The 24,824-nt window shown below is 39.9% G+C and overlaps 1 protein-coding gene across 3 annotated transcripts in view; it reads right to left on the bottom strand.

The window, feature by feature from the left end:
- ATP8A2 (ATPase phospholipid transporting 8A2) overlaps window positions 1–24,824 on the bottom strand; it is a 353,567-nt gene that overhangs the window by 157,114 nt on the left and 171,629 nt on the right. For all 3 annotated transcript variants that reach the window (XR_011328953.1, XM_069808117.1, XM_069808118.1), the window contains exon 26: window positions 2,658–2,841. Coding sequence is in view for 2 of the 3 variants with exons in the window: in XM_069808117.1 (XP_069664218.1) it covers window positions 2,658–2,841 (184 nt within the window). In the remaining variant the exon portion in view is untranslated. The remainder of the gene's footprint in view (window positions 1–2,657; window positions 2,842–24,824) is intronic.

Here is a 24,824-nt window from a genome sequence, read left to right as displayed (position 1 = left end):
ATTAATTTGTTTTGATGCTGGTCACTGAAATTATGCAAATGCACAGCTACAGCCATACTTGAGCAACTATAGGTATAGGGGTCTACTAAGACATTGCCCTTGTTTGGGCACTACTATATTCATAGAGTTTTAAATCAGAAGGGAACATCATGATCATCTGGCCAACCTACCTGCAAAAAAGTTTCTGTAAGTTTTCAGTTGTCTCTGTATCAACCCTAGCATAACTTTTTTTATACAGAGATTATCTTTTAGAAAGATACTCCCGCCCAACATGGCATCACCTCATCCTTTAGTCAAGATGGAGGCAGGGGTAAGACAACGAAATGCACCCAAAATGCAAGCCAAATTTAAAAAAAAAAAAAAAAACACAACCCAACAAAAAAACCCAAACAACCTGAAACATGAACATTTGTTTAAGAAAGAAGTCTCCCTAGCAAAGAAAATGAGACAGTCCCTAGTCACCAGCTGCTCTCTGGACTAAGATGATAAAGCCTTTTAACTGAGGAAAAAAAGTTATTGAATTCTACTATTGTCTCTCTAAACAGGTCATTTGATTTGGCCATTCTCTAAATATGGATCACTGGTGCAGTGTCATTTCAAGGGAAAAGGATGATTCAAACAGATGCTCCTTGCACTATCTGCAGTAGAGTCAGACACAGTTACCTTTATTTTTGTTTGGTTTATGCTTTGATTCCCCCTGGAATCCTTAACAAGCCTATATATAGACTTTCTCTTCCATAAGTGCCTACTTCTGGCACCACTGTGTTTGAAATACCATTTGAACATGAGATGCCACATTATAGTGGTTGTCTTAAATTACTCAATAAGAACATACTCTGCCTTCAAGGCATGCACATACAGTAATGCTTTAGTGGGAGTTATATGTCTTCACTGAAAGAAATATAACCCACAGAGATCAAGTTTTTCTTTTGAACACTTTTTTTAAAACACACATTACCATACAATATTAGTCTCCTTTACAAGAGGGATTCCTTTATACGTTTTCTAGTCAGCACAAAGCTCCTCTACACAATCACAAAAAACAAAGTTCCACAGTGCTTCAATAATTTTTTAAAGTTAAAATTCTGTGCTGGGTGACAACCTTCTATTTCATATTGAACTAAGAAGATTCATTACTATTGTCAGTAACTCCCTGACTGGAATTTAAAACAAGGGCAACTTACTTCCATATTCTAACACTAAATCCAAAGACAGGAGGTTTGTTAATGCAGAAGCAACACACGGACATGGAATTACTTCCTCAATTTAATGTTACTGCAACTAACACGGAAGGAATTAAGTGTGTAGGGCCCTCTATGGACAAAACTCTCAATGCTTATACGCTTACTTATTAAAATTGAAGTAATAAATGATCTGAGGAAGTATAAGCAAAGAGCATTCAATTAAGTTACACAGCAGAAGCAATATATAGTCTACAGAAGTTAAAAATGAGAAAGTCATTACAAGATACTATGGACTTCATAATTATGGCAGTTCCTATAGTGCTGTGTATTTGGAATATGCCACTGTTTATGACAGAATAAACCCTTGAAAAACAGTCTAAAATTTTCAAGATAAATTTGGTGAAAGGTCTCAGTTATTCAAGCCTGAAACCGAAGGTGCTTCATCAGACTGCAGAACAGAGCAGCAATACAAGACTGCCACTTTGCTTCACAGCAGGATTAACACAATAAACAGCTATCTGTGCAAACAGCAGCATTATGCACGCCTTTTCAAAACCTCACCTTCTACTGAAACTATCAGAAGATGATAACATTTCATATCACTTGGTAGAGAAAATCTACCTACACCCTACCAGAAGGGAACATCAGCTGATGCTCACAGATCACCGAGGAGACAGTGGATCATCTGTGTTTCTTTGTCAGCTCTGCCTGTTCTTGCCCTGCAATCAGTCTCAAACACATACACAGAGCACCTCGGCTGTAAATAGCATTCAGAGGATGTGCAGCAACTGTAGCACCTCCTTCCTTTCTTATGTTTTTTTTTTTACATCTTTATTCTACATCTTGGTTTCTTCAGTAAAACAAAGAAAAGGCTTTTTACTCTCCTCTTTAGCTGAAGTAATCAGTGCTGAATTTGATGGGATAGTTTGGGAGCACTCACCCCCAAAACATTCAAATTAACATACCTAAATTGAAAACGTTGGCCAGCTCTAGAACTGTGACCAATTCTTGGATACGTTGGGGGGGTGTGGGGGCCGAATAAAAAAAACAAAACAAAAATAAATGGAGGAGACACCTCAAAATAAGTATTTCCAAACAGCCAAACTGTTACATACCTGGTTATAATGCCTACTCATAGTAAGAGAAAACAGCTTGCACCAAGAGAGATAAATTACACGTAAAAGCATGTTAACATCAGCATCACACGAAGTGCCTCTTCCTGATTACTGAAGAGCCAAGACAGGAGGAAACTGAAACTTTGAGGTGAGGTGGAGCTTTGCCCTGAAGAATACAAAACTGTAATAACAAATCCCCCAAATACATCCAAGATATCTGTTTTAGACAGATACCCTGAAAAGGAAACAAGCAGAGATGCCCCTAGCTTGAAGGCTAGGAGAAGCCATCAAGCACCACGTGGCTGCGCAGCACGTTTCTGACAACAGGATATGGCAGTTGCTCCTTTTTGCCTCTGACCTGTGCAATAGCATAATCCGAGCAATTGGTTGCCTGCATGCCCTCATTGCCACTGATCCCCACTCCAACGTGAGCTGTCTGGATCATTCCTACGTCATTGGCACCATCCCCAATGGCAAGTGTTATGGCATTGACGTGTTTCTTGACCATGTCTACTATTTCAGACTTCTGTAGAGGAGATACTCTGAAAAGGAGAGAAAAAGGTGTCAGTTTCTCACATGCTGAGCTACGTGCCTTTCCCAAAAGAACAGCTGTAATCTACATTTAGAAGTAATCAAAGGGCAGTTGCTGGGAAGTTCCTTTATTCAACAACTAAGTTTCAGAACCTGTGCCAAACTATTTCAGGAGAAAGTAGCTTTAAAAATAGTTTCACATTTATTTACTTGCTCATATTTTATACAAAAGAGACCAAATAGATATGAAAGCTTTCAAAGCTCTGTTTTCCTCCCCCAGCCCCACGCGATACACTTTGGCACACACCAATGATGTTATATTGGGAACACCGGAGAAGGGAGTTACCTCTTCAACTACAATGGTTTAGAGATTAACAGTGCAGGCTTCCCTATCCGCTGTCAACAGTGCATCTCCATCCAGAAGGAGAAACACCACTAATATGTTCAGAGAGTAAATCAATCAGACATTTTCAGTGATTTGGCAAAAGGTACTGCAGGCTTACCTTATTTCCTCCTCCAGCTTACTTGCCCACTTGCCAGGGCCATCTTTCCGATCTCAGACTATCCAGTTAGGATTGGAAAGAATAAGGCCTCTCCCTGATCTCACATACACCTTGCATGCTGGTGCAACTCTGACTTCAGTGATGACATTATTGAACGCCAATTCAAAAACAAAATCCCTCTCTCATTTTACATCAGTTCCAGTTCGATAAAAGTTCATGGAATTCAACAGAATTAAACTCATCTAAACCAGGGAGAAGTGGAAAAATACTCAGGACTAGGCTACTAAATTGGATAAGACACTCAAAATACCCTTTTTTCATGGAAAAGGTGGATCAGGTTACCAAATCATATGAGGTATTCTGGAAATACCTACATGTAGATTAAATATTTCCATTCTAACCCCATCTGTACAAACAACCCTAATTCCTTTCCTCATCAGTTTTCAAGTTCCAAATTATTTTGTATTCCCTTAAATAAAGCTTTAGACAAAACTTTTCCACATCTCAAGTCAGCCACATAACACTCAAAAAAAAAAAGAAGTAACTGATCTAAAAGCTTTACTATTAAAAAAGGGGGAGAATGGGGAGCTTGGGGAACGGCAGAGACGGAGATTTTTTACATGGCATTTTTTCCAGAGTCTACATCCTCTGGGAGCAACTTACACAGCCTTTTAATACACCCGGCTGGATTACTGCTGATTAAAAAAAAAGCAGTTATCTTGTTCAGCATTTTGCTTTATAGCCTTGATTTTGTTTAGTGCTGATCACCTCTTAAAATAACTTGATGAGTAACTGGGGGAGAAAAAGTTCTTAAGAAAAATTTGCTGGGCTCAAAATTCACATGTGAACTAAACCACCTGAAAAGTCTAGCAGCTGTCCTGTTCCTAAAAGCTGAAAACAGGAAAAAGTTGACTGGGCCATAAAATTTACTTAATACCATTGGATAGATTTATTAAGCACTCTACCTGGCAATGAAAACACCACTTGGCACTGTAGGGGCCCAGTTAAATTACCAACACAAAACCCCAAACACACTAACTAACATACGATGCATGAAAGGTGTTGGTTTGTAGTTATAAAGCAGCTCTGAACATAGCTACAAAAAATTGTAACTTCTCTCTCATACATACATGCACACGCACACACATCTCCCCCCCCCCCGCCAATATTCACATAATAAAATACTAAAGCATAGAGCAAGGAGTCAACAAGGACCACAAGCCATAAAATCGGAACTCCAAAGGGACTTGGAGCCAGTGCTGGAGGGATGGGATTGACAAGTGCACAGACCCCCATTACCAGCCCCAGGGGCACCTCCAGTGCACAGGACCATATACTTTTGGCAGTCCCCTTGTGCAATTATTTCATTGCAGCTGAGCACTGTGCATATCTGCTAACACCCTCCTCAGACACACACGTCTCTCAGAAGTCCAGTTTGTGTTCATTTAGTTCTCAGTTACATGGCAATAGAAATAGCTAAGTTGTTCCCTGGTTTCAAATAGGCTTAAAGTAACAAGGGAATGAAAAAAGACAGACTGTGAACAGCATCTCTGATTCTGTAGTTTAAACTAGCAGCTTGTCTACAGACATTTCAGACATGACCAGAATGTGGCAGAGATGCTTGAGCTTGTTCTAGTGCAGTTTAGCTGTGACATGTCAGGCAAGCTAATATATCCTGTATTCACTTGTGTGCCTGCAGTATAGGTGTGGCTTCAGATTTTAAGTCAACTTTGCCATTAATGACCCATTATTTGTCAAATCAATGGAATGCTTCAATATAAACTCATTTATCAACTAGTACATAATGTACACAGAGTATGCTTTTACCTTCTTGACCAAATAAAGTTAATTATACCCACAGTTATATAATACCCAGTTAAAGACTAACATCTTTATATTCCTAGTAAGACTAAACAAGCTACAGGAAACACTAGATCTATATTTTAAACACCAAAAATATTTCTGCACTTGATTTAAGAAGATGAAATCAAAGACAATATTTCAGCACAAAGTGTTACTGGATTATGTGTTTAATCTAAACACAAGCTTTATAGCAGGCATCCTCTTTGACACCTTCCCAACAAGTACAGCCCCAAACTCCAGGGAACACTTTTTGCTGCACACAGTAGATGAAATACAAAAGTTGCAAATTGAGATGGCTACTGATTTCCTGAGGGGTTTTACTCCCCTCCTCTTCCAACTCACACTCTCAGCCTCCCTACCTCTTCTGCTCCTTGTAATGTATTTGGGACCAACACACTGCATTAGATGACATTAATCCCCTTAGCCAGATGATCAAGAGCTGCAGCCCATTTCTGCACATTTGATAGGCTGTCTACATGAATTACTGGAAGATTATAGCACAGGACACTATTAACCTGCAGCTTCCCCCAGGTGGTATCTTGGAAGGGGAGGAAGAATAGCCAAGTTCACAAAGATTCCTGGACAAATGAATAAGTTCAAAGTAAAAAGCGCCAGAAAAGAACTAGCTACTTTGGAGAAAAATTTTGCAGCGACAGGCAAGTACTGGTAATTATCATTTGGTGGAACATCCCTGGCTTTCACTGCAGACCTCACCGCAGCAATATCAGGATGTAAGCCTTGCCTTGATATACACCCAAATACGAATTAAGATGTGAGCAAGACATCAGTTGCATCAAAATATTCTGCTTACTCATGTATTCATTCACTGGTCAGACAGCAGTGCTTCTTATAAGGTTCTTAGAGTGCAACTCAAAAGAGTTCACTGGAAATGTTGGTTTATACTTGTTATTTTTATTGTCACTGCTCAAAAGCATTTTTGACAACAGATACAACCAACTTAGTCTAGACGGATTCTCTCTTTTATGCATACTCCTGGAAAAAAAAAAAGTCAGGTTTTAAATACCACAATTACAGTGACCAGGTTGAGTCATCAGATTCTTGCTCAATATGCTTCCTTGAGAATCTGAATTTAACCTGTTTGGGCTGCAGAATGCCTGGGGTGAAGATTGCAGCTTTATAAAGTTTTTAGCATTCAACATTTGGCTATGCAACGTAACGTGTTTATGGATGATGGAAGGGACGCATAAAGTCAAGTGTCAGCCATAGAGCAGACCTGCTACTTGCCCACCTCTGGGACTTCCTTCCAGTAGCCCTGCTCTTGAGAGGGTAAAAACTGATATGGAAAAATGGAAGGTTCTCCTCAGTCTCCAACTTGCTTAGTCTTTATCAGCACCTTTAACAGATTAATACAGAAAGCAGTTTCCACCCCGAAGGAGATGACTGATGCCTTGATACCACATTGCTTCCTCTGTAATGGGGCATGTGGAAGCAAGAGAGGGCACAAAGCACTGTACCTTGGGAAGAAGCTGGGAGAGAAATGCAGCCCAGAGCCAAGAACCCTCAGAAAGATATGGACCTAATTATCCTCAGGTCACTTAAATCCATACGGAAACTGTGGAAGGAGGCAGAGGTAAGTGGTTTCCAGATAATGCAGTACTACACTGTTACTATCAGTAAATACTTTAGAGGTCCCTCTTGTACTTAAAGGAAGCTCATGAAGAAAAGAGCACAGGGCACAGCACAGAGCAGGAACGCAGCTGGTTTCCACAGAGGATGTTAAGTGGCTTCCCACTGACTTCTGCAGATGAGCTCCTAATGGCTTCAAACCTTCAGTCTGCATTTACTTCTTCAGCCTGGGTGCACACGTTTATGAACAGACTTCTTACCTGATATGTTTTGCCTGTTAAGAAAGGTTCTACTCATATGGTTTAGTCTTAGGTAGTCCTGCAAGGAGCACTCTATGATCCTTATGGGTCCCTTCTGACTTGAGATATACTATGATTCTACTCAGCATTTTGCTGGAAGGTTTGCTCAGGCTTACTTGATTTCTTCAGGAAGAGAATTCAGGCACAGAGGGAGGATCTTCCCGTTCAATTTTCTTCACTGGGAATACTTGTGGGACAACCAGAGCAATTCACAAGTTCATATCAGCTCTGTCATCTTTCAATGAAAGATTTCATACACACAAAAAAAACCCCAACACCCCAACTGGTGTAGTGGTGGTATTTTAAAAAATAAATAGCAAACATTTTATTTAGAAACCTATTTTGGTAGCAAAATTTTTAAAACCTCAAAACTAAGTAGAAGCAAAACATCAAAATACACATTTTAACAAAGCAAAGCAATACAATACAGCTTTAACTTCAATTTTTAATGTAGTGCAACTGATTTAAATCAAATCAATTCCTTTACTGCACTTCTTGCCATCTGGCAAGGCAGCTACCCCTCTTATTCCCAGACTTCATCTAATGTATCAAGATGGATGCAGTCACAAATGAGTTGAGAAGGACACAATCAGCACAACCTGTCCTGTGTCACATAGGTCAGCTACACTCCTCAAGATACTATCAGCAGGAAGTGAGAAACAGTTTCTTAACTCTGTCCCTATGCATATCTGTATTTATTGCACAGTTACAGATGCATGAGCACAACTGATGGCAATTGTATATAATACTTCTTACACAGGCCCTTAAACTACAGCTGCATCATTGCAGATGCTTCAAAGTATACAGACATAAGCCACAGATGGGAAATTACAATGCAGTATTTCAGAAAATTATTAGTTTTATTTATTCATTCAAGTCTAAAGGACCCAATGAAGACAGGGTTCTGCTCGAGAACTAGCAACTGAGACTACCAACTGTGTATAAAAAGAGACATGATTAATGAAGAACAAGATAAGTAAACTCTATTGGAGTCCTTTTATCTATAAGACATAGACAGAAAAAATTAAGTAATTTCTAAGGGATCTGTTTATATACAGACCATCTTACAAGGCAACAAAGAGAAGGCAACCCCACAAGCTCTTCCACACCTGAGCAAGGCACAGCTTGATACACACTCTCAGCACTCTCCTCCATTCCCCCTACAGCTGTTGTTTTTTGTGGGGATTTTTTTGTTCGTGGGTCCCCTCCCCGAAAACAAAGAGACTGGAGCATTTCTGTTGAAGACTGCATACTTCCTCCACCCCCAAGTCGATACAAAATACTCTTAAGACATTCTTACCCACACTTATAATTTTTTAATGTTCATTTGTAAAAAGAGGAAGGCAAGGAAGGAAGCTGCTTCAAGCATTACCTCCTTCTGCTTCCATGCTGTAACAAGGATTAAACACAGAAGACATTAATGTCTTTAACATGAAACATTAATTTGATATTCTACTTCCTTGAAATGCCTTGTTAATGCAACACAAGAGACCCTTAAGTGCCCACCTTTACTGCAGTAAACTTGATTTTACCCTGTTATATCATAAAACACACTAGTACTTTAAAATGGTTAGTGACCTCATCTTCAGAAAAGGCAGAGATGGAAGACAGCCCACAAAGAGCTGAGAGCTGTCAATAATATTGACAGTTAAGCGTATGCATTGGTCCCCAGAAAAAGGAGCAAGATAAATTAACACACTACCAGAAGTAATACTCAGAAAGCAAGGAATGTTACCATGACATCATATTTAGCAGTTTTTAATTACACACTGATTTCTCCTGATACACACCAGGGTGCAGATTTCAACCATGTGTCATCCAAACAGGGGCTAGTCTTGAATTACAGTCATGATGCTCCAAGATATCTGGGACAGACTTATGATGACAGAGTAACACACACAGAAGAAGAGTGAACAAAAGCACACACACATCATATCAATTCAAAATGTGCATTACATTGAATGCTTTTAATTTACCATGTGCTCTGAATCTCCTTCACCTGCTGACAACCACAATTTCACAGGGACTGGCTCTGGTGCAGTACTTAAAACTTTGGAGACAGCACTGAGTGAACTGATGGATAGTTTAATGTTCATAAAAAGCACCAAAGGAATTCATCCAACTAAATATAAGTGCCTCCAATGGAGACATCTCTATCTGCACTAATCACACCACGCTCCTTTTATAGTCAATGGGAGAGAAACAGGCACTTCTGCAGTGCAATTCATCTGGCTTATTTTAGACATGTACTTTAAGGCTATAGTTCATCTCCTCTTACAAGTGCCCTTTTCTCTCCACCAAGGTAAAAGGGGCTGAAGGTAACTAGTTCACATGAAAAAGCCTACTACTGACATGTAAAGTTACACAGGGTGAAACCCATCTTACATTACTGCAGTGCTAAATACCTTCAAATTCATCAGGCACACAAGCTTTTCCTCTCTTGCTTTCTGGCAAGGTAGAATGCCTGCTTCCTCCTGACACAGGCACCCGATGCTGAACTGATTGATATACCATGTCCTCCTTCCCTTCTCTTAAAACTCCTGCTTCTTGACTGTGCTTCCAGCTCTTGCTAATGCTTTTCTACAGTAATTTCCCAGTCCCATCTGTTCTGAACACAACAACTAGAAGTCTTACCAAACTTCTACTGGCTTCCATAAAAACAACCACAGCTTCATCACCCTTTGTCATTTCAGCTGCAATCTCACTTCTCCATACTTTCTTCATTTTTTTTCCCTGAGCAGACCATCTTCCAAACTGCTTCACTTGTTCAAACTTATCAGCCTGGTTTCAAGTCTATTTTTTAATTTCAAAACCACTTTTACATCCTATTTCACTTATCAGGACTCTCATTTCATCTTGTTATAAAAACAATACAAAAAACTTCCTTCAGTTTTTCAGCCTCACTGACATGCCAGTCACACACTTGACTTTGAGCAACATATATTACATCTAAATTTCAGGTTATCCAGAAGAGGGTATTTTTGATGCCTAGCATGACTCTAACTCATAACACACACCCCACCCCCCCCCAATACATGTTCACAAAACATGAGGCAGTTCTTAATTTGTTACCAAAATAGTCCCTTCTGCATCACTTCAGGTATAATAGAAATACCTTCTTAATATAAAGCTCTCTTTGTAGTTATAAAGCCACTGAAACATACGGTCTTCTGAAAAGGAAGAAACCAAATTAACTTAGTACCTTTTTATCACAAGAGCAAAGATTTTTTTTTTCTAATTATATATGTTCTTTTTTTTTTTTAAATATATGTATCACTAGAGAATTTCTCACTTGCATTCCGTATTTTAACAACTCATTTGCCATTCACAGTTGCCACTGAAATCTCCAGAGGACAAGCACTACGAAACAATCTTTTTATAAGTTGGATTCAACGTATTAAGCAGTGTGATATAACACACCGCACCCCAGTGAACACAGGGTTAAGTATCAAGTCAGCATCTTCTTCCTCTTTGATATACCTCCCTGCATGTTTCTGTCTTGATTGCCCTTCCCCCAACCTGCTTTATGAGGCAAAGATTAAATAGGGATAATCTAGTTCGGAAAACAAATTATTTTGAAAGTGATGAGTTGGCATGAACACAGTGTTGAATGGGAGACTATTTTGCATTTTTAACTATAATGGTCACTAGTGGCAACAGCTATAAGAAGTTTTTGAAGTGAAACTAACGTATCTAATTTTGAGCTTCCCTCACCCCAAGCTAATTAAGGCACGTTCATTTCCATGCTAATCAGCCTGAGCAGTTCTCACGCAACACAGGAATCTGCCTTTTTCTAATGACAGAGCAAAAAAATTTCAGTCTGTGTAATGTACAGATTAGTGCCTTTATAACCTTGAGGACATGGACAGAGAGCGAGCAGCCATGTGTTTCACACAGCAGAGTTGTTTATAGACTTCTGCAACACCTGGTGAAATTAAGTGACAACTGAGACTATGGCCATTAATAAGCACGTCAGCTCATTTAGCGAGGCTGTGCCCTGCAGTGAAGCCAACTGATAACTGGGAGAGCCAGGGTGAGCACCTGCCCCTAGAAGCAGGACAGCAATACTGCGGTAGCATCGACCATGCCACACGGGCAGCGTTGTCACCTGGCAGGATCTGCTCCTCCATGCTAACTACAGCTCAGAAATACAAAATGCAGCAGCTTCAGACAGCATTACTACTGTAAACTGATGCTTCGTCCAGGATCACATACCTAAGAAACAAACCACAACCACTGACGTGGGAGGAAGATGAAGGTAGATGTAGCTAGTAAATTTGAGATAGTTTGCCATTTCAGCAGTGCTACAAACACCAACAGTTTTATTTCTTCAGAGTTCTAATAACTCTGCATGATTTATTTTTCTCCCTCTCTATGAAAAAGAAAATGAGAATGCATATAAATGATCAACAGACACATGCAATCCACAAAGCAGGATATCTTACCCAGTAATTATCATCAGAGGGCTGCAATGTACCAGTATATCACATTGAGGACTCGCTACCCAAAATGAAAGTACCACCTATTTGTAAAAAGCAAGATTTTCAATTTCAGAATTATCAGTATACCTCAACGGCAGCGTTATATTGCGTCAGGGAAGAAAGGTGAGATCCCCCAAAATTTTTTCATGACAACACCACAGAAATACAAGTTATTTCCCACCCTCCCTTTAAGTCCAGTCTCTATTTAACAAGAACAAAATGCTTGTGGTGAAGTCCCTAAATCTTTAGACATTTAGGAAAAAAGAACCAAACTTCTGGTTTTCACACTCCCTCCACAAGTAGGGAAGTTGAGCACCAGAGTGTTCCCATGAAGATTAAAAAAATTCAGACCACTTTTAGATAGAAAAGACAGTGACAACTGGAAGTCTGATTGGGAGCAGCTCAGTCTTGGTCAACTATTAAATGTGCGCTCTGTTCAAAGCCAGGTTAAGTATTAACTTACAGCAAAACACACACACCATGCTCACTGCTCCCAAACACAAGCTGCAAGAAAGGATCTTTACATCAACCTCTAACCTCAGACTCAACACAAGCAACACTTCCAAGAGAAGAGTGGGGAAGGGAAGGACAAATGAGAAGGGAGTAATACTCTAGAGCAAAGTCAGTTATAGTCTAAGTTCATGATTAAATTGAAGCGTTACAATATGGCATCTAGAGTAAAGGGGTGCTTCTGCTGTGTTCAGTCACCACCTACGCTACAAGTTAATACGATCAAATTTACATCAAGAAGGTTTAGTAATAGCATCTCTGCCCATGGCCAGCCACTAACGTGGCCATGTTGGTAGGGCACCTGTAACCCTCAAACATACGGTTCCAACATATCTGTACCTTGGGGAATGTTTCCGTATTCAGGTTTAAGACAGAGAAATGCCCTGAGGTTTGTGAAAACAACATTGATTAATAGCAGCTGCTTCTGTAACAGCAAAATAAAAAGAACAGACAGCAGAATGAATACAACATATGTTGGTCCTCTGCACCCCTGATTTTCAAGCACCTTTCAAGCGTGAGGACCCTGTGGCAGAGAAGAGCACGGGAAACCGAAGCCGCACGTCACAGGCTGTCACACAGGGCTTGAGCACACCACCTACTGTAATAGAATTGGCAGCTGTCAGGCAAGAGGAGACCAACCTGGTCTGGTCGCACCCCTGCCAAACTCAGCGAGTAATTGCTTGAGCTGACTGTCCCCAAAAGCTTGTCCATGCATTTTGGGGCAGTCCAGGCAGAGTCAGGGTGTACTTTAACAGTACAGGATAGACAATCACAGTCCAGCGTCCATGCTTGCTCCTTAGCACTCTTATTAACAGTCTATGTGCAGCCTGAAGTGCTTAACACACGAGGAAAAGCCTCACAAAACTCAACTCCATCTGGTTTTTTTCCAAACTTGCACTGACTTCATAATCACTCCTCTTTTGAAAGCTCCAAGCTGGCTACCTTGCTATTATTGAAAGGAATCTTCAGGGGTTTTGAAAAAAAGGCGTCAAAGAAATTGCAGTTTGCGTTTCCTGCATGCATCTCAACTCAGAGATGATTTTCTTTTGCACATATAATTTTGGTATCATCCATATTTCTGACCACAGGATCAGTCATACCAGTACAGACAGAGCTTTGAACAGGACAGTGCTCCATGGAGTACAGACAGTCAAAAAAAGCACAAATATTTTGCTTAATAGCTCAAACGAGGCCAACAATTTGCTTCCTGAATTAGACTAAGAATACAGAACTAGGAGCCAAGTCTTCACAACATCAAACCTTTGCATCTTTATAGAAAGGACACAAAATGCTGCAGTTCCAGTTTGGTAACATACATGCCCAGGTTTCACAAGACATGCTTAGTTAGTGCTAAGTAATAGGTGCCAGGACAGATCTTCCCTTCCACCACCCCTTTTACTTAAGGAGAATAAAGAGACACCTGAACAATTATACATAACAAGCTTTAGAACAGCAGAGAGACGATAGGTGCATTTAAGTTAACCTTTTCCTGAAAGCAAGCAGAAGGATATTGCCTGAAGGACCTTATTTTCTGGAGAGAAAACCAGCTGTGAAACATTTCCACAAGGCATTATAATGAGCCCTTTTCTATTAACTTGTGGTCTTTCAAGATGAACCGTTGGGCAACTAAGAAACAGCATAAAGTACCAGCCCATTACTAGGGGCAGAGGAGAACAGATTTCTTCCACGTCCACTTTTATACCACATTGGTCTTAGAAGAAGAGAGGCATCCTCTCACTGCTACAGTGGTTTTAAGCACTGAGCTGCTTCAGACCATTAGTGCCACAGTAACAGCAAATTTGAGCACGTCCAAGTCATTAGTGCCAATGGAATTTGAAGTACCAGACAAAGCTACCTTATTATTGCTAAGGTAACTTACATCACCCATAGCCTAGGCTACAACTGGAAGAGCTAAATGAGCCAGACCACATGAAACATCTTCTTAAAAAGATACCATGGAAATTGAGACAAAAAAGGAATTGCTAGAAGTTGAACTGTATTCACTGACACTCTTTATGACTCAAGTGAGATTAGAAATAAAAAAACGTGGGAGGAAAAAAAGATGACTTGCCCAGTACTTAAAAATTCATGGGCTCTATAGGAAGCAGGAAGGCAGTGTTTGTGAGTCAGACAGGAAACTCTCCACATGTACCAGAATGTATCAGTATGGCTAAGTTGACGGTTTCTTTTTCAAATTCAGCCATTAAAAGCAAGTCAGCTTACAGTGCTTTCTGTCTAGAGAAAGGCTTAGAGCCTATACATGCTCACCTGACTTAATAAAATGGCTTTTGTAGCAGCATGTAGTCTACTCTCAATTTACACAGTAAATTTTACTTTTTTTAGTTACAAGCTAAAATTTGGAAGCCTAAGTTCACATAAACCTGTTTACTATATATCAGAAGTTTACAAGTTTGTATATTTAACACATCAGCAAAATTCAAATAACAGCAATTCATTTTCAAAATACAATGCACAGAAAAACCCCATAGCCAAACAGGCTATTGCGGTAAAAAGTGAGCCCTACTTTTAAATATGACCTGGCAACTGGAAAGCTCTTAAAGACATGCTGCAGAAGCCAAACATAGATGTGATAATGTGAAAAGCTGTAACGTTCGAAGGACTCGGCAGACATATAGTGCCTTCTACAAGCTCCTGCTAGCTCTACAAGCTAGTCTACACAGCAGAATACAAGGCATACTATTGTACGTACTATCTTGAAATAAACTGTGGCCAGAGAGCGTAGAGAAGGGGGGGGGGCAGGGGGAGATGGCGACAATATGCAAGAGGCTGATCACAAGCCTCTTCAGATCAGATGTGCCAATTACACGGGTGAGGACAACAGCATATGGGAATTCGCTGTCAGAGTTCACGTGGCACAGCCTGTACTCTAACCACCAGAGAAACTGGATATCTTGCTTAGCTGCCAGCATGCATCTTCAGGGCACTACATTTCTTAAAGTAAGTTTTGAAAAGCCGCTTCACTTACTGTACACCTATACAATTCTCTACACCCTATTTCTCCAAATAGGGTCACAGTAGCCTTGCTAGAACTTTGCTGGCACTGACATGCAAGGCATAGTCAAATATTACCAGAGCAAAATTCCAGAAGAAGTCAGCAACTCTCATCTAACCTGAAAGTGGTCAAAGCACTCAGTTCATGAAGATATTATATGAGCAGCTCTCCCATGGAAAAACATCAAGATTACAGACTACTAATAGCCTTACACTCACACTTGATCATGACTTAAAAAAAATCAAAGCTAACAGTTTGGATTTAAAAAAACCTCTATAAAAACAGATTGAATGCCAAAAAAAGTAAATTACTAAATCTTCTGGATGTAAAAAACACCCCTAAACAATTTACATGGAACAGAAAATCTGCTTATTCTCTAAATGCACTTGGCTATAATAGTACTGTAGATGCCCTGCTGTTTAATTTTTAGGAATACAGATTTTATCCTCATTCACGTGGTTCATATCCAGTACAAAAACCACCCCAAACACAAGCCAATATGTTGAAGCAGGGCAGAGGGATTAGCTCAAGCTAGGATCCAACTGTTTTAATGTATTTGACACATTAACTAATACATGATTCTTTGTACGAAGTATAGTTCACAGGAATAAGGTCAAACATACAGCGTCCAACTGGCAATGGTCAGAGTACTGTGAGGGTCCATCCTGCTCAACAGCAGTAACCCAGATGCTGACAAAAAGGATCTCCTTAGCAAGTCTGCAGATGACACTGAACTTGGACTAGATTGCAAGGAATCACAGGGCTTTTATTCAAAGGAACCTCGAGAAATTCAGGGACCGAGCTAGGAAACCTCATCAAGTTCAGACAGAGAGAGGCAAAGCTCCACACCTCAGACAAAATAACCCCACGTACTAGTGCAGGCTGGGAAATGAGTGAGTAGAAGCCCTGCTGAAGAGGACCTGGTTGTTCTGGTGGGCATCAGGTTCAACATGAGCCAAAGGTGCACTGTCAGTGTGATCGAGGCACATTGTGTACCAGGTAGTGACCCAGTACACAAGTGTGACCAGGACAAAGACAGATGTTATTATCAGCCCTCTCCTCAGCACAGGTGAGGCAACATCTATAATACGTCCAGGTTTAGAGCCCAAGTTGAAAAAAGGAGGAGAAAAACTGGGAAGAGTCCATCAGAGAATTAACTAAGGTGATCTAAATACATAAATATTTATATACAGACCATCTTACAAGGCCACAAAGAGAAGGCCTAAAATACATAACCTGTAAGAAGAGGTTGTGTCACCTGCGCTTGTGCAGATAAGGGGTAGTTTAATAACAACACTGTACTACTGCTTAACATCGAGTTATTTAAACTCTCCCATCATGTCAAACAATGTAACAAGGGCTAACGGCCACAGATTGCAAACTGGGAGGTTCAGGTTGGATATCACAGACATCTTCATGAAGGTGTTAAGCAACGGAAAAAATTTACCACGGAGGCTGTGGAATGTGCCCATAAGCATTTTCCATGGCTCAACTACAGAAAGTCATGGCTGACACGATCTACTGTGGATGACAACCCTGCCTTGAGCAAGGGGTTGGACTAGGCCTCCAGAGGTCCCTTCCATCTAGACTGTTCTACACCTGAAGTCTCAGTTTAGAGACAATGGAGGCACTCCGCTATTGAAGGACCGATACGGTCCCTGAAGAGGGTTTCCACGTGGTTCTGTCACACAGTGAGCCCTGGATTTCAAAACCAAGTATACTTACTACACATGCTGCCGTATGTGCTAAAGGTCTCCAGTGAGGCACAGTATAACTGGGCACTGCAGTAGAGAAGTGACCTCATCTCCTTCCCCTGTGTGTAGTCATCATCCAATGTTATTGGAGCACCTTCCCCAGGTAAACAGTCTTCTCCTTCCAGCCTTGCCTTTTCCTCATCCATCAGCACTTCAGACTCTTCTCACCATCACATCATTCCCTTTCTTTTGCCTGAATAACCCACTGGTGTTGAAGTTACATAAATAACTTTGTTCATCATTTCCTTAACTTGAGATTTTTGTATTTTAACAGTGGATACATTAGACTTGGCAACTTTAAGTTAAAAATGCTTTGGGTAGACGCTGTAAAATTTCTTGGTTATTTTTATGCCACAGACTCTTCAGAAAAAAAAAAAAACCATCTGGCATAAAAGCCAATCCATCAAAAGAAATAAACAGATCTCTTGAGGAAGCTAGACAGCCAGTGTAGACTCAACAGAAACTGCTCTGATCCAGCAAAAAAGTTCCACATGGGAAAGATTCCTTCCAAAAGGGTCACCTCTCAAAGACTTTTATTTTTTAGAAGTAGTCTCCACATTACTATTTCCAAATCTAGCAAAAATTAACATTTTCATCTCATTAGTGCATGAAGTCTGATCACAACCCAGTCTTCAAAGAAAGTCAGACCTTGTAGTAACAGGTATTTCTAGTTTCTTTCCCTCACCTTTGCTAGGTAAAAGGAAACTGAGAACTAGATCTAATTATCCTAATTTAAGAAAACTGATCAGAAGTAGTAGAACTATTAGCCTCAGTTCTGTATAACAGTGGCTATGAAACTTTAGCATTTGTATTAGAGTTGGAATCTTCGTAAATGCTAAGTCACATATATTTGTGTTTTACTGTGAAGAAAGGGTTTGACTGAAGACACTGATGTTCTAAGAAACACAAAACCCTTTTCAGTTGCCTTGTGCCGTAATTATCATGGTCAATGTTAACTTCTACATTAAGATTTCCCCGCCTTTTATATCTGAGCCACATTTTTATTCCTCCTTACCTGTTCCTATGTTTGACTACATATCTGTGACATCTATAGAACAGCATAAATAAGACAATTAGGAAAGCCACAGATGCATTTTAAGTGGCTCTTTGCGCAATTTAACAGCTGACAGTAATCACTATGAGCCCAGTCTAAAGCTAGTCCTTCCATAGATTTTAATGAGGCTTGAATAAGGTCCAGATGATCAGTTAGTCCTCTGCAGACCTTGGGTTCTCCCAATAAGTTCACCTAAAAAGTTTCCAAAGGAAGTTACATCCATATGTCATGCAGAATTTCTGAATATTTAGCACTAGCAACTGTCTTTGCATTACTATTCCCAGTACATCACACAGCAGCAGATAAAAAAATCAACTCAGTTGTGCATGCTAATCAATAAATGAAGCAAACCATCACAAGAGCCACAGAGTCCTCTCTCATCTGTAGCATTTGCCTCGTTGCTAGAGACTCAAGGAATTAAAATAAATAAAAAAAGAAAAAGAAAGAGGAGGAGAAGGGAACCTTTCACAACCATATCACCCAAACTGGAATAATTGCTAGTACAAACAGGCTCATTTTCAAATACACATGGGTAAAATAACAGCACAGCTCAAAGCAGCTGCGGTCATACTGTTTACTCCCCTTGACATAAAAGCATTTTCCTCTGTGAACAGTTCTTAATGCAGAAACATCTAAATGTATGCTAATGCCCAACAGAGCAATAACTTCCTTTGATTGATTCAACAGTACTGAAAGTACCAGGAAAAAAGATCAAACCAAGTATTATACAAACAACCAATGTCTTCAATATGGTACGTGTCAGCATGAAAGCTGAAAGAAGTTGAACAAGCCAGCTACGAAAGTCTTACATGGTTCTGAAAGTGGTAGCATTCTTAAGTGCTTGCAGATAAAAGTGTTTTTCTTAAGTTGTGACATCGATTTATAGAGCTCTGTAATATAATGAAAGTGCTTTGATTTAACGTGATTTATGAACCAAAAGCACTTCTGGTGTCTTCAGAAAAAGCATAGGAGTTTACAATAAACACAAGATAATTAAGTAATTTTGCAGCCAGTTACTCTCCTGAAATCATAATTAGGAAAAACAAACATGACCTCTCTCTCCTTTTTATGCTGCTTAAAATTCCTTCTTCGGTCTTCCATTTCACTGACTCACCTTTCTTTCAACATCTTTTCACTGGAGAGTTTCCAGTGACAAACTTCTCTGGCATTACTTTACTGAAGACATTTTCAACTAGTCCCAATACCGTGTTTTTCTACAAAGCTGCTGTAGTGTTTACAGAAGAACACTAAGACACACACAAAAAAATAAACCTGAACAAATGGTCTGTGACTTTTTCAAGTGTGCCACAAGTAGTACAAACTCTGGCTGCAGTGTGTTATGTTTTACCCTCCCAGGGTTCACACAATCTCCTTTTTTTTCTGATGTGTACTTGTCACAAATTAGATTGTTAATCTTGTGATCTGTCTCAAAAATACTAATAAATCCTAAATTGCTGCTAAACCAAAGCTGCATAACAGAATCTCATTTGCGGCAGTGATCTATAATTAGAAGTTACTTAACTGCTAGGAATACAAATCTCTGGTTAGATGTAAATGACCATGTCCCAGATGCACAAAACACATAAGGATAACCAAATTGTTCCTTTAGATACAGACAGATGACTAAGTCCACTTCAGGGGGCAGGGATAAAGCTAGAGGAGATGGAGGCATTTTGCCTTCTGGATAACTGGTGGAAGCAACAACAAGGATAGAATTTAGAAATCAGGATCCACTTTCCTGTCCTCTTCAAGTAGCCCAACAGGTGACAGGTAGCACACCTTACCTAAGCATGATCTCCAAAAAAAAAAAAAAAAAGGTAGCTGTGGCTGTGGTTTTAAACTCCCACAGTCTAAAGAGAACACTTAGCTTAAGACTGCTCGTGTGGTACCTTCAGTATGCATATCAAAGCCAGCCCTTAAAAGCATTTATTTACACATATGGAGGCTTATTTCATGCATCTCAGACAAATTCAAGCACTATAGCTACTTGTCAGCTGTACCAACAGCCCTTTGTCTCAGTCCTTCTACCCTTGTCTGGGATGTGACTAGCTAGAAGCCACACGTTTACAGACCTTCAGCAAATCAGTTGTCAGACAAGGCTTTGGAGTAAATTGTATTCCTGGACCTAGGAATCTCAGCTCCATGTAAAGAAATTGCTCAGCTATGTCCAAAAAGGAAACAACTTTATAAATCCACAAAATATAAATGACAAAACCCCCCACTGCGTAAACACATAAAACCATGGTGCATCAACACTCTTAATAGGCAGCTCTTCTCCCCCAAATGGATAAGAAGACCCAGAAGAGGTCTAAAAAAAGAAAAGCAGGGAAGATCAAATATGTGGAAGTGCTTTCAAATAAGGACCCTTTATCTGAAAAAGGCAACTAGAAGTCAATATACTGGAGGCATATTTGATGAGGTAGGGAAAGAAAAGCAGCCAGAGTATGATTATTCATCATTTCTTCAAATGCAAGAACTTGATGGCATCGAATGAAATTACCATGCAGATTTAAATGCAAAAAGAAATACTTTCTCTGCACAGTATCTAACACCCTCCGTCCAGGGTGAGATTACACACTACTCTCTAATCTCAATTAGAATTTAAACACATTCAGAGAGAAAGATTTAAAATTTATGACAGAAAAAAAAAATCAATCTAGGATTATAAAAACAAGATACAGAAACAGCTGCTGGCAGCAGAGGTCTCACATTCACTAATTATATACACATACCCAAGGCAGCTACTACTGGTCACTGTTTGAAACCAAAAATGGCATTAGATTGGGTCTGGTCCAACACAGACATTCATAGATGAAACTGGGATTAAGATCATTAACTGACAACTACAAAAAACGTTAAGTTTCTATACGGATTTACCACTAGCCAAAGAACAGCTATACTCCAGTATTATCCACTAACTTTGGAGATGTCCTACTAAAAATCTCTTAGAAGGGATAAGGTAGAATCCAGCTCACCTTCTAATTCTAGAAGTGCAATGAACTGGATCGCAATTTGTGCAGTGAAACATAACGCACTGTCATGCCAAGTAATTAATTTCTTATTGCTCTGAATGGAAATCCTGACAGTGGTAAACCTGCTTTTCTGAAAGTTTTTCTTCTAGGCAAAAAGAAATCAGTTATGACTAACAACATACCGTAACAACTTGAAAAATTTGTAGAAAAGCTGAAATGTACCTGAGATTTTGAAAAGTTACAGTATTTATGAACACTGAGAATTAAAGTTTCTACTCTCATTGCTTATTTCTTTTAGGAGAAGGGAGGGTGTTCACAAAAGAGAGAAGCGATCCTTTTCATGAACATTAGGCATTAATCTGCTTGGTCTGCTATCATCTCCTTGCCTCAGATTTGGCCTTTTCCATATCTGGCAGAGCGTAGGTCAGTTACTACACTCCTGTGTTGCATGGTCCCTTTTGCTTTTGTTCTGTTCTAGGCTTCGGTAACTCTTCAGTTTTTGTAAATCACGTACCCGAAGGTTGCAGTAACCTTTAAGAATCAAATCTCATGACACGATCATATAGATCTTCACAAAAATATCGCAAGATAAAAATTTCTAATAGAAAAATCAACCGCAAAGAAAATTAAAAGGATCTCAATTTCATTTCATTGGTACCACAGCTCCTCCTCCTTTACTTCAGCAGTAAGAGACAAAAATAAAAAGAACATGCAACAGCAGTGGAACATTAAGAAGAATATTCAGCCTTTGACAGATTTTTAACCATTAGTACTAATGAAATCCTCTCAAGAAATGAGAGGCATGGGAAAAAAACATAAGAAGGCACAGCTACCGCTATTCCTAAAATGTCAGACAGCTAACAGGGAGAATTAAATTCTTCATCCACATAATTCGGTATTTACTGATATTTTTGTTTCTTTGGGGCCGATTGTCTTACATGTCTAATTCAGCTAACGCACTTCCAGAAGGCAAAGCAAAGAGAAAAGACAAAGGGGAAGAGAGCAAAATCCCAAGGAGCTCTCACCAGGAGAGGATAACAAACTGGGAGATGTTATTACACCATGATTTTTCCCCCCAAAGACTCAGTCAGTCATAACGTACATGCAAGACAACACCAAATATTTTTCCTTAACCATTCTCGAGTCCTCGTTTAACATAAAAAGCAATCTCAAAAATTAGCCAAAACATTAAAACAATATTTTGCCAAAGTACATTTACCTCCGGTAATGCCTTCATTCTTACTGGAAGTGAACATGAAAAGCAAATGCACGGTGTGACTCAAATACAGGTGCTCACCTCATCAGATGGGAGGGAAGAGTCACCACTTACAGGACAAGAGAACAAGAGGGCAGTGGTTTCATGACATGGCAGAGGATACTCATGGAACACGTGGTCTGGAAGTGTCTCAATATAAACTGTACTACATGTTCTGTGACAAAATGTTGGGCACCACTGTATAACGGAAATACTTCCAGAGATCAGTCTAGCTACCTTGGTTTGGATAATTGCACCTACTCATTACTCCATTCAAATAGATGTCAGAGGGCTCTTCAATCACACATGGTACTACAAAATTTGCATCAGGCAAACTCAATTTTCCTGCTACAGAAAACTTCCTGCTATTTTTCTCCTTTGCTAGTGTTTTGCTTGACAGAAGCTCCTCAGCTTTACTACCAACATACCTTCTAAACAGAGAACACTTGGCGGAAACAACCAATTACTCCATCGAAGGATATTTTTCCTTCTGCTGCACAGATTTGCTAAAAGGGAAAAGAACCTGCGTGAAGCTTTGCTTTGAACACAGCACTATGGGAAGCAGACAAAAAGCCTACTGCCTCCTGAACATAGGAAATAAAAACTCCTCTCAGTGCTCCAGAATCCCAAGGAAGCTTCCAGCTGTGAAATAAGGCAACTTGATGACTTCTGCAAGAAACGCACCAACTAACACCATATTTTAGGAAGTACACAGTAAGATGTTGAGGATCAGTTTTGTCCAGATAATTTTTCTCCTTTTCCTGAAAAAGAAAACTATGAAGTTTCCTCAATCCAAGTTATTTTTAAAAGGGCAATATATCTAATGCCACAGTGAGCCTGGAAACTGCTCTGGTGCACCCATGTACCAGTGATATTTTCTGTGTCTGCTGAAACCTCATTCCACTCCCACTAAAAGTCCCGGCTTTTGAAAACAAAGACATTGATAGAAATCAAAGTTTCTCTGAAAGTTTAAGTAAAGGAAACTACACCAGTCCCAAAGGGACTAAAATCTGGAGAGACCAGTTTGATCCAGAGAATTGAATGATCACAAAAGAAAGTGATTATTCCCACTGTAGTATGTTTACACCAGGTTTTGGCCAGATTCCTGCTCATACTTCTTTAATTATGCCTGTATAAACAGAGCTATTACACATCCGATGCAGTACCATCTACAGTTAGGGAGACATGTCTGTAAAACAAAATATTTCTCATTAATGAAACAGTATTTTACAAAGGGTCACTGAAAGAATGCAAAGTCATCTCCACCAAGCAGCTGAACCTCACAGAGCTGCAGGGTTCGGTGAGAATGACCTAAGCTGAAAGCACGTTAATACACAGTCAGCTTCCTTCTCAGCATCCTGTCAATACCACTAGGGGCTGGTCTTATTTCATTTACATATGCCATAAAAATTTTTCCTGGAGAGGAATATTGCATTACCGTATGCAGATTTTCAACCAGGAAACTGAACTTGAGGACAGCACTCATGAGACTCGTCTCTTCAAAAAAAAAAAAAAAGTATCTTGTAGGGAAGGAAAAAGGAATGAAGCAGCCAGTAAGCTAGCATACGTTTCTTCTGTACTTTAAAACGAACAAACAAAAAAACCAACAAACTTCTCTGTTCTTAAAGACACTAAATATCTGCACCAAAAGGAAAGAAAACATGCAGAAGTCTAGCAGTGCCATCTGTTTATTCTGGTACATGAATGGATAAGTTAACACCAGCATTCCTCCCTGCACTGGTGTCCTGTCAGACAGCTGCCCTGCCAGGAGCCTCCACTCTCAATGTCTGCAGAAGTTAAGCACAATATCCTGGCCAGTTTAGTCCTGGGGCCCCTCCTAGAAGATCCTGTTAATTATGCCAAGGTCTGTTAAAATTATGTACAGGGTTCTCTCAATACATGTCTACTCAGCTAAGACTAATAGCTCTCCGATACTTTTGGTTTGTCAGGTCTCCAAATGAAACAAATGAAAACCAGTGGAGAGATACTAAGAGTCCCCATACCCCTTCAGGAACGGATTTAACACTATAGAATTACCGAACAGAATGCCACAAAAAAATATAGGCTTTCCATTTCCTAATGCACAGTATCATTGGATGCCTATACTGCCTGTTTGGACAGCAGGATTAGCCTCCCATATGCTCCTACCTACTTGACACACCATTTACAACAGTGATTTATACAGCTGGTGTCAAGAAGTTCATTACCTCTGCAGACGGAGCAGAGGGTTTTCAGGCTACTAGAAGCCTACACCCAAGGGCTGAAGTGGGTGCAAGAAGCTGAAGAGCTGGGAAGAATACAGTATGATATGAAAGGGAAGGGAAAGCAAAGGGAAAGGCCAAAGAGAGTGAGACAGTCGGTGCTGGAAGCCTGTAAGACATACGTACCCAAAGCAGGAACTGAAACTGAAGTATCTACAGCTCCAACTGCTCAGGAAAAACCCAGAGACAGGCTGAGGGGCCTTTTTGTGAGAAGGAAAAGAAGGAAAAACAGAGGAAGGGGGAGAAAAGGAACAAACTACTAAAAGGTCACGACATGAGACGTCGCAGGGTTTAAACACAGACTGAAGCTATTTCCTGTTTTAAAACGGAGAGAAAGTATTGATTAATACATCAAGGAAACTGATTTAGGATAACGTAAATCAAACTTTTCAAGAGTTGAAATGTCGAGAATGTTCTAGCTTTTAGAAAAGGGCGGGGTTCT

This window comes from Haliaeetus albicilla, chromosome 20, assembly GCF_947461875.1.
Source record: "Haliaeetus albicilla chromosome 20, bHalAlb1.1, whole genome shotgun sequence".
In the NCBI taxonomy this organism is placed as follows: Eukaryota; Metazoa; Chordata; class Aves; order Accipitriformes; family Accipitridae; genus Haliaeetus; species Haliaeetus albicilla.
The sequence above is the reverse complement of the archived record's forward strand: the minus strand, read 5'-3'. Positions and strand labels throughout refer to the sequence as shown.